The 11,479-nt window shown below is 39.7% G+C and overlaps 1 protein-coding gene across 1 annotated transcript in view; it reads left to right on the forward strand.

Moving 5' to 3' along the window:
* Nucleotides 1-7,704: 7,704 nt before the first annotated feature.
* The window catches only part of LOC101853610 (beta-N-acetyl-D-glucosaminide beta-1,4-N-acetylglucosaminyl-transferase), a gene marked incomplete at its 3' end in the record, with an annotated part of 6,854 nt that continues 3,079 nt past the window's right edge, over nt 7,705-11,479 (forward strand). Inside the window, 2 exon segments of the mRNA XM_013080403.2 lie at nt 7,705-7,904; nt 9,851-10,080. Of these exon segments, the coding sequence (XP_012935857.2) occupies nt 9,916-10,080 (165 nt within the window).

Raw genomic sequence — 11,479 nt, forward strand, 5'->3', positions numbered from 1 at the left:
CATTCAAAAGATAATCTTACATAGTTAGAAAGAACATTAATCTAAAGGACAGTAACATGTTCAGTCTTTACTCTCGTCTTTATCTTGATCAGTTCGGTTTACACGCTTGCTACATTCATTATTGCTAGTATGAATGGAGGCCGTGGTATTAAAGCTATTCAAAATTGATAATTGTTGGGGGTATCGCAGGAAGACTAGGGCGAACTTGCCTACATTGCCTATTCTACAGCTGCAAAACATGCATGGATAAGGATGATCTGACATGACTGGGCATAACGTGAACGAAAAAAAAATTAATTCAGGTGTCCCTTCTGTAGTGACGCCAGAATAACCCACTAATCTGTAAGCCGCTTGGAGTATTTGTGGTGACCATAATAGGTGATAAGCCTGATCGAATGCATAATATGTCATATTGGCTACTCTTCAGCGTATGTCAAAAGTTTTTGATCCAGAGAGTCTGACATCTCCAGTTGACACCTAAAACTTATCCATATGTGTGTCAGGCTGTTCGTACACTTGCTTGGCTAGTTCCTTTTTTCCAACATTCTCCCAGGCTGCATTGTAGCCACCAGTACGAGTTCTTGGGATGCATTGGAAACATTTAGGTTATCTTTTACATTGAAAGATTTCTGCTTCCAATGCTGATGAATCTGTCATGGACAAGAGCTTCTCTCAACAAAAGAGTACACCCAACACCATCCCCCGTTATGTTTCCCTAGGAAAGCTTGGTACATGTATACAGTTCAGGCAGCATCCACAAAAGTCAGCCAACCCAGTTCCTTTAAAGAGTTTGAAAGAAGCTTATTCGTATGCCATTTTAAAAAATGAAATCCCCCCCCCCCTAAAGGTTTTCCTTTTTGATTGTGACAAGGATTTTGTATGTTAGGCTTGTCGCTAGCCATAAAGGCAAAAAGTATGGATTTTCTTGCACCGACCGCGTAAATGTTTTATGACATATGCAGAACAGACTTACTTGATGGCTCAAGGTATGTTGAATGATTATATAATTAACTTTTCTTGAGAGGAAGCCAAGAGCCTGCTTGAGCCCCGCCGTGTGAAGGAACTTGTTGTTCGTCTGATTGAGATCTGTTGTCATCATTGTCCACACGCGATAAGGCATGTACTGCACTTCGAAGTCCGTGGCGTTGAGGAACTTCCGGATGGACTGCTGGTTCACTTTAACTTCCAATTGGACATTTAGATCGTTTAATCTTCAACTTTGCAGTGATTTCGTTTTTCAATATTACCAGTAGGGGACCTTGGTTGTCATAATTTTTTTCACTGGCTTCTTAAAACTGTAGGTACATTTTGCCTTATTAGCCGAAGTCACATCACCCCATGATGCATTGGCTTTGAAAAGAGCTAATCCTTATCAACGATGACAAAAGATAGTTTTTCCTTTGGTTATTTCTTGTGAAAAAGTGAAAGATGTTTTCTTATCCTGCAAATCCATACAGTCCAGATGCTGATATATGTATCGGCATCACTTTTGAGAAGAGTATCGGTCGAATTTCTGCTCCGTTTAACACCATGCATGGTTTGCCCATGTTAGTGACTGTGTTCGCCTTTTCTCCAATTTCCGAGTAAGTCAGCATTAAAGCTTAACCATACGTTGTTCGGCTATACCGATTTTTTTCAGATTCTTGAGCAGTGTTATATAGTTACGTTTCAAGAGTAATGGGGCCATTTCTTCACTTTCTTCAAGCTCGTATGTCAAGCAGCCACGTTACTGTGTCTCTTTCCTGTATCTGTTACACAATCGAGGCGCAACATTTTGGATCACCTGCTGGTCGCTTATCCCAAGAGCTTGTATAGCTGACCTGATATAATCTTCCCTTCCTTTAATATCACACATACTTTCATGTTTATTCTTTTCCTTTTCGTACTTAAAGCCTATAGAATCTCTGCATTTCTTGGTACGTAACTTCGACCGATATGCCGATTTCATATCCCCAACTGCATACCCACAGTCATCGGCAATGTGCTTATGGTCTTCAAGAAAGGACTTCAAGGAACGTGTATTTGTTCTTTAAACATTTGTTATGCCCTCAAAATATTTTTTTTTAAATCTGAAAGATTATTTTCTGAAGATGCATTGCCGAACCAGACTATCCACGACTTTGGGATACGTACTTGTTCCAACATGCTTGGTGGTAGCTTGGGCCACGGTTCTGTGTTGGCGGGGAATGCATCTTACTACATGTACACCAACGTAGACGCGATCAGCTGCTCTACCAAATCTAAACATTCTGAAAGTGTATTCAGATTCGAGAGACGGTAAATTTGTAAAGCGTATCGTACCTAACGAAATGTACGAGGGGCCGCTTTGGCGACTGGGTGGCAGTGATTTAAAAAAGATTTACAATATTAAGAATGTGGATAAGGAAATAGTATGAGTTAACATTAAACTAGGCTAGCAATGTCTAACTCGAGTTTAGAGAGGTACAGACATTCACCAAAATTTTCAGTATGGTCTGGTAAAATACATCTGTAATGTTTATTTGTGTATTTTTCAACTTTGGTTCCTGTAAGCGGCGATTATGCAACACAATTTTGATTGGATGCGTATTAAATTTGAAAATAAAAAATTAATAATCTTTGGTGAAACTCAAAAAATGTATTTGCACCTAGTCAAATGATACATCAAAATAACCATAAATGAATATATAGAACAGGAAAATATTGAAAAAATTGCAATTATTTACATACATTCCAAAAAATTTGTACATTTGGATCATAAAATCCGATATTGATTTTTTTTCTTCTATAATCTTGAAAAAAAGGATCACAAACAGAAAAAACACTAGTATCTTTTATGGAATTATTTAGAATTGCATTTGGAATAAACCTATACATATCTTGAGTGGCACTTTTGTGTAATGTCCCCAAAAGTAGTGATTTTGGGGAGAAAAAAATATTTTGACAATTTAGATTTAGACCTAGATCTAGCATTCAAAAATATTGATTTCTCAATAACATTGCATATGGCAATTTGAGTCCAATAGTATTAGAAAGAAGAGTCTGACATTTCTTTAGTTAGCAAAATAAAGATACAGTTTGTTCTGTAGAAGTACTAAGACTGGTGTCTGGGCATCGGGATAAAACAACATCGCATAAACTACGAAATCGCGTTTCAAAACTGAATCTAAACTTCTGATTTTCGGTGGAAACGCTTGACCCGGAAGTCAATGTTATATTATAACCTTTATTTTAACATGGATACGTGGATTGGAATAAAATCTAAGCTAGAATTATCGGTCGGTGCTCGAGCGGTCGGGGGCGGCTTAGAGTATTGATGAAGACAATTTCGACGCGCCGCTGCCCACGGCTCGACGTTGCGAATGAGTTAAATCGTGTTAACTAGTTTAATCATCGAACAGCCCAAGCTCTTTGCTTCACTTTCATTTTTTAAATTCTTTTATTCTTTCTTTTTCTGTTTTTCTTATCTCTTCTTTCCCCTTCTTCTTGAACATTAGGAGTTTGGAGCCAAAAGACCCAAATTTCTGGGATTTGGCTTCAAACTGACAACCCTGACTGTGACTATTCGGACACGAACAGTGACGAATATGATGCTGTGGAGCATCAGCCCTAACCCCCCCCCCCCCACTTCCACTGATAGAAAAGATAGAGCATTTGATTTATTATCTCATGGTCCAAGTAACCCAAAACGGCCAAAAATGTCGGATAGAACTTTGTTATTCGGAGGTAGCTATTTGTATATCGCAAATTCCCACTCAACAGCAAGCTCTATCTGCAGCATGGCGGAGCGGAGCAGGGTGGGGCGGTGAATTGTAATGCAAAGACAATTAGGCTTGGAAAGGGTAGATAAAAAATCAAAGCAAACTATTGTAGACTTGACAGAACGTCGGGTTGTGAACTCAACTCGCCCAAAAAAGTCAAGGAACAACTTGTGTTTTCATCTTTCAAATTTAAACTTCAATATCTAACAAACCCGTTAAGATCAGTCAACCAAACTTGGCACAGGCACTGACGATTAGACACAGTTTGCTTGTACAGCAAATTTGCCTGCACCAGCTTCACAGTGACGGCGCAGGGCATTCTGATACACAAGCGAAAAGCATGAAAAATGGGCTAAATTTCTCTACTTCAGCAACATTGGTATAGGGACTGTTAGCTAAAACTAAGCTTGGCACGTGCTAACAGATATCTTAGCTGTGAATATTGCTCACTTACAACCTTTTATAAGCCAGCGTTTTTTAGCCATGTTTCATTACAACTCGATGGTCCGACGACGCTCGCTGCCTGACGTCGACAGCCCTTAGCTGACTCCAAGATGGCTCCACGTTCCGAGTCGTTGCACATAGACTTGAGGTGTCCCCATCAGTCATACAGAGGCTGCAAGAACGATGGTAAGCGACCGGAAGGGTCCTGGACAGACCTCGACCAGGACCCCCCGTTTGACCAACGACAGCATCGACCGGTTCATTGTTAGACAGGCCGTGACGTCCCGAACCACTACTGCAAACCGCGTCAGGGACCAACTACGAGTGACAGCCTATGTCCAATAGAGCGAGGAGACTGTAAGGAACTGTATCCGTAGAGCCAAGTTCGCTTCTCGTGTCCCTGCCAGGCGCCCAAGGCACACGCCGCCCAAAGGCACACGCCGCCCCACAAAGCAGCTGGCCGGGCGTGGTCTGCTCGCCATTCACAGTGGACACAATGTCAGTGGGACCAGGTAGTCTTCTCGGACGAATCCAGATTCAACCTGCTGCACCCAGACAGGCGAGCCCACGTCTGGAGGCGCTGAAGAGAGCTGTTCCACCCTGAGTGCATCCAGCAGGTGGTGCCCTACGATGGAGGGTCCGTTCTGGTGTGGGGAGGCTTCTCAGCTCACCACAAGACCCCCTGTACCATATATAAAGGGCAATTTGGCCGCGACAAGGTACAAGGAGGTAATCCTGAGTCCCCTTACTGTTCCTCTCCTGCAGCAGTTTGGACCCCAGGCTGTACTGCAGGACGACAACGCCGCGCCACATCGTGCACGCATCGTGGGGGACTTCCTGCAGCAGCGAGCTATCACCCGCATGGACTGGCCAGCTTGTAGTCCGGATTTGAACCCTATAGAAAAATTAGGGATCTCATTGACCGGTGGATAAGGGACAACCACCCACCTGTAAAAAAACGTTCAACAACTCTTGGGCTGCCTCGTCCAATAGTCGGCAGAACATACCGCAACAAATTCTCCGAAGGCATGTCCTGTCCATGCATCGACGTTTGGCCGAGTGTTTGATCAAACGAAGTGGCTACACCAACTATTAACAATGTTTATGAAAAACTATGGCTTTCACACTTTTGAAATCCGACAAGTGTGAATTAAACTCATTTTACATGAACTTCTCGTTTTTGTTGAAATCTGAAATTGTACACACTTAATCTAAAGAGTCGAAAGGCTCTTTTTTGAAGAAAAAAAAAGAATAAATTCAGTTAAAGTGTTCTTCAATTATCTTTATTTGAATTTTTGTTCCCTGTGCGAGTTTAGGTCTAAGTGCAGACGAAGTAAAGTTTGTTTAACAGAGTCTTATATACGCCTATGCGTATTAACAATTTTTAAAAAACCCATTATTATAACTGGACTACTTTTTTGCACGCAGGTATCTTGTAACTAAGTCACTACACTATGAATGACATGATTGATGATCTCCTCTCAATTATCTAACAAACATAATAACATCTACCGACTACCGACCCCATCGTTCGCCCCAACAATCCCTTCATCTACACTTTCCATTCTCTCTCTCTCTCTCTCTCTCTCTCTCTCTCTCTCTCTCTCTCTCTCTCTCTCTCTTTCTCTCTCTCTCTCTCTATATATATATATATATATATATATATATGTATATATATATATATATATATATATATATATATATATATATATATGTATATATATTTATATATATATATATATATATATATATATATTATTATTATTATTATTATTATTATTATTATTATTATTATGGGGACTCTCGTGGCCTAGAGGTTAAGGTATTTGCCTCTCATGCAATAGATCGAGGGTTCGAATCAGGGCAGCGACGGAAAATTTTCTTCTTTAAAATTGTCTCCTTTCACATCCTTTTCTGCTCTCTGACAATGTTCTTTCGTCTACTTTCGTCTCTACTTTCGTCTCCACTTTCTGCCCCCACCCCTCACCTCTTTTGTCCCCTCCTCTGGGCTCCTGGCTCTTTCTGCAGCCTTTCTACTGCTACTCCTTGAATCCCTCTTACTGTTGTCTTTCAGCCACACCCCTGATCTTATGGCAGGTAAGATCTACACTTAGAGTGAAAAAATCTCTGACGTCCCGTGTGCAAGTTGTGCACGTAAAGATCCCTTCGTGGTTAAAAATGGATATGAGTAGTAGGCTTTGGCCTCCACACGGGCAAAATTCAGAATTTCATACCAATTGAAAATGTTTAATATATCCCGCGCGCTCATATGACCTTATGCAGTTAAAAGCGCCGTAAAAACACTTACCAAAAAAAAAAAAAAGCTGCGGTGTCGTGTTACATGAATAATGGTAATTTCAACCATGCACACCTTAAGGCGAAGTGCTACTGACCTTGCACTCTCTCTAGAATTCTCCGTACAAAGGTTTCTCTGATACCCAGAAATTATTACGATCTATTTTCTGAGTAACTTGTTTTGAGAAATTTGACGTAAAAGTTTTGAGTGTCACAACATGTCAAGTTTTTCCGAATGCAGTTCTTAGAATATCTTGAAAACGACACTGGATGATTTTGATAGAGCATATAGTTCATATAGAATATTAATTGGTTTCTGGTCTCATTGTCTCAGTAACTCAAAAAGACCAAAAGTCAGACAGAACTGTATAGTTCTTGGGTAGCGAATTTTCTTCAGTGAGATCTGGTCATGGGTAATAGTGAGGGTCTTGAATGAATACATTTAATCAACATTCTTGGGCAACAATAATAATGATAATGGCATTACACTGTATATAATCCTAAGGAAGAATTTGACGGAATGAACAAGTCGGTCAAGAAAGTGTTGTTACATGGCGTGAACCATCAGCTGGACAGTTTACCCAGATCAGATTTATGATATGGACTCAGGGTAAGTGTTCTACACCCTCGAAACTGCATAAGGTCATATGAGCGCGCAGGACACACCAAAAGTTTTCAGTTGGTAGGAAATTTTGGCGACGTAAGCCTACTCTTATCGGTTTTGGACCACCAAAAAGAAAGGGATCATCAACGTGCGCAACGTGCACTCGGGAACTCAGGGATTTTTCGCCATTGTCCGAGAAGGCTAGGTGTAGATCTTACCTATCATAAGATCAGGGGTATAGTTGAAAGACAGCAGTGAGAAGGAGCCTAAGAGGAGCAGTAGAAAGGCTGCAGAAAGGCTGCAGAAAGGCTGCAGAAAGAGTCATGAGCCTAGAGGAGGGGGCAAAGGAGATGATGGGGTGGGAGAAGATGGTGGAGACGAACGCAGACGGCATAACATTGTTAGAGAGCATTAAAGGACTTGAAAGGAGACAATTATAGAGAAGAAAATTTTCAGTCGCTATCCGTATTCGAACCCGCAGCCTATTGAATGAGAGGCGTACACCTTAAGCTCTAGGCCACGAGAGCCCACAAATCACTCTGTTTAATCTTCTGGGGTCTTTGCATGCGGGTCTAATGCAATAATAATAATTTGCTTTCTTTTGATAGGAACAGACCTGGAAAAAAAGATATCATTTTTACGTGAAACGTCACAACGACGTCCAAACATATCGATCCAAGCACGCTACGACACGGGTCGACTGGCTATTGTGGACGTCGGAAAGAGAAATATCAAGTCTACGTCTGCTCCCCACTTATATCAGGAGGGGGAATCATCCACCTCATCTTCGGGGATTTGCCCTTTTAAACCACCTGATCTCAGTGAGTATTACGTTTCGAGCGCATTGAACTAAGCAACGAGAAGGGCTGAATTGTAGTTTGGAAGCAACGCTGAGCTAATCTATAATCATTGATGTTTTGCTCAGAAGATTGTACAGACAACAGATTTTTTCACAAAGCTAACTTATAATCTTTGACATTTTGCTAAGAAGATTGTACAGACAACAGAAGCTTTCACAAAGGAAAAGAAGAATCAAGCCACACAGATTTTAACGATTATGATTACGAGTCTCTTAACCCTTCCCTGGGTTGGGGGGGGGGGTGACTGCATTGTTTAACGCTGCACCAGCTGTCTCCACATCAGACTGTCATGAGCAAGGACTTGGATAGAGGCAATGCTCTACTCTGCCTGCCTCTTCTTCTTTCACCCTGAACTGTCTATTGTAGGAGGGTCTTCAATAGACTGCGGCTCTTGTCATATTATTATGACCATACCATTGAATTTTTCTTTTCACGGAGGTAGTTAGCAGTTCAGAAGCACCCGCAAAGCTACCAGCCAACTGCGACAGTGAGATAATAATAATTTCGGTCAACAAAGGGACGTAAACGTGTATTTACAAAATTTACAATGGTCTTCAGCATAATACACAAAACAGATTTCAAGGGCACCTCCTACCCGTAACATTTTAACAGGTTGGTGTTAACTTGTTTAATAATTAATCAAAGTAAAACAATCAACTTGTTTGTTTTGAAAGTTTAAGGAAAGATAAGTGCATTGAAAAATTAATGGTCATTTATAAGATTATTATTATGGAAAGTAAAGACATAGGACCTATCAGTGGCATCCTCCAACCACCCACAAAGTAAAACAAAGTAAAACGCGTTGAATAGAGTATGAACAAAAACTGAAAATTGGATTAATTAACTATCCAAAGAAAAACGAAAGTATGGGTGAATTTCAGAAAGGATAGAAGTAAGGGTAAACAAAAGAATGACGGAACGATTGATTGAATGGATGGATAAATGAATGAATGAATGAATGATTGACATTGTGACTGATTAGATTGATGAACAAATGGATGAGTGAATGAATGAATGAATGAATGAATGAATTTTGTATCACTGATCAATCAATCAATCAACCAATCAATCATGAAATCATTCAATCAATCAATCAATCGGTCAATCAATCAATCAATCAATCAGTCAACAAAATTCAGTAGAGCACTAACAAATACACAGCAATTTTTCTCTTCGACAATGAGCAAATTTTGACCTTTAAAGGGGGGGGGGCTACACCTGGAAACTATCTCGCTTATTACTAGGCCGAATTTTACTTAATTTCACACATATAACAAGCATAGTAAGGAGTCTTAAAATCCGCAATCAAATTTGAGAAAAAAGTTTCGTTTCCATGGATACGCCGCCATATTGGATTTTATTGACATGTCTTACGTAATCAATACCGCACTTATCGCTCATGGAAATTGATTGTTTTTTCGCATGCATGTTCACAAACAATATACCTAAAAATTTATTTTGTTGTTTTTTTCCTAATAGAATCAGAAAATTTTTAATGAATTTTTTCCTGAGGTAGCATTCAAGTTTGCGAAAAAATCCGTGAAAATCCACACTCCAGACACCTCCAACAAAAATCTATTCCATATATCAAACATTCAACAGACAAATTTTTAGTATTACCTTTTCTCTTCATGCTGTGAAAATTTCATGAATGTTGGATGAAAAATGGTGGAGTTATTAAAAAAAGTATAGAGAAAAGTTGCATTTTGAGAAAACGGCCGATAAAGAAAAATAAAATACTGACTTTGTGAGGAAATGGCGGTTACCAGTTTTTGGGGGTTCTTATGCCATGAGATAGTTGTAGGAGAGGCTGAGGAAGCTAAAAATGCCTACAACGCAAATTCCATGATTTTGAGCCACACACACACACACCTTAATGTAATATTTCTTTCACTTTGACTCTCCAGAAGGCATCAGGGTTGCCTCTCAAGAACACATTACGCCAGAAAAACTGATCGAAAAATTCCCGTTCATGTCTGGAGGAAGCCATCGACCCCAGAGCTGTAGGTCTGCTGAACGTTTGGCCATAATCATCCCCTATAGGAACCGGTTCGAGCATCTGCATATTCTCCTCAATACTTTGATTCCTTTGCTTGTCCGACAGTTAGCTGACTTCCGCATTTTTGTTATAGATCAGGTAGGTTCGGTTCTACGATCATCATCATCATCATCATCATCATCATCATCATCATCATCATCATCATCATCAACACAGACCAAACAATTTCCATTTTTCTTGTTTTGTTTTTCTTGAAGCTTAACAATTTGTTAGCATATTTTTACTTAACTTACAAATATCGGCACCAAAATCAGGACTAGGGACTAAAAGAAAAAGGTAAGATAGAATCTCATTTCTGTTTGAATTTTTAAAAAAGAATATTCTCATCGTTTTCGAAACAAAATCACTTTGCTTCTTTTCTGCCTGTTATTGGAAGACAAATCTGCGAAAAATTCAAAACAAAACGTTACTTCCCTTTCTTTCTGTTGACTGTTATTACCTATCGCTTTTTATATCGTCGGTATCACAAACAATCCGCCAAAGTACAATTGGGAACTTTTTACAACAGAGATAAAAAAAACTAGTTTTCTTTCCGTTGCTCCAGTCAGGAATCATGAAAAGCAACAAAGTTGTAAACCTTTACCAAGTATTTATATATAGCTTTTTGGTCGGGTGTAAAAAAACGAAAAATCTCAAAATTTGGAATGAGTGGATTGCTTTGCGACAGCAACAATTTTTCCCCAGTGTCTCTAAAGACAGTGAAATCAAATTAAACAAGCAATAGATAATAATGTGGTTTCCCAGGGGACTGTTGAACATTTCTTGGAAGAAAAAGACATCCAACGAGATAGTATACCTCTCGTAGGTAGAAGCCCGCGTGGACCGCTGCACATCGGAATAGCCAGCAAGCATAATACTGGAACAGCAAGTTTGCACACTCGTCAACATATGAATAGCCAGCTTGGGTAATACTCAACACTGGAATAGGGAGCATTTCTGACACTAGAATAGCGAGTTGTTGTTTGGTTTTTTTCTTATTGTTACAAACAGAAGAAGTTGGTATCGTTAAAGATCCATGAGCAATTTCCATCGAAGTATCGACTTCGGCCCTATCACAGAGAGAACACTCACACATATACAGTAGAAGTTCGTAAAATTATTGTTATTGTAAGTTGTATGCGTATGTAGGAATGTCTGTCGTGGATCTAAAGACTCTCCTTGTTTCGCTGTTGTCACCAAGATCTGTCAAAACAATAATGAACAGAAAACCAGTTTCCTGAAAACGTCTTCTCAAAGCAGTTGAGACCTAAAAAAAAATAGATCAATAATAATGAGCAAAAACACACTGAGGATGATTTTGAAGGAAATGGGAGGTGGTATTTAATTAATGTTTTGGTTCATGCTTCATTCTGAACGTCGTTGCTATAATATCAAAAGCCATATATGGTAATTTTTCGCAAGGAAAGGAAATGGTGTCAGAGTTGACAGTCGTGTGTACGCGTACAATAAATTTACGAAGTTCTAGATGTGTAAGTGT

Source organism: Aplysia californica, unplaced genomic scaffold (assembly GCF_000002075.1).
Source record: "Aplysia californica isolate F4 #8 unplaced genomic scaffold, AplCal3.0 scaffold00084, whole genome shotgun sequence".
Lineage (NCBI taxonomy): Eukaryota > Metazoa > Mollusca > Gastropoda > Aplysiida > Aplysiidae > Aplysia > Aplysia californica.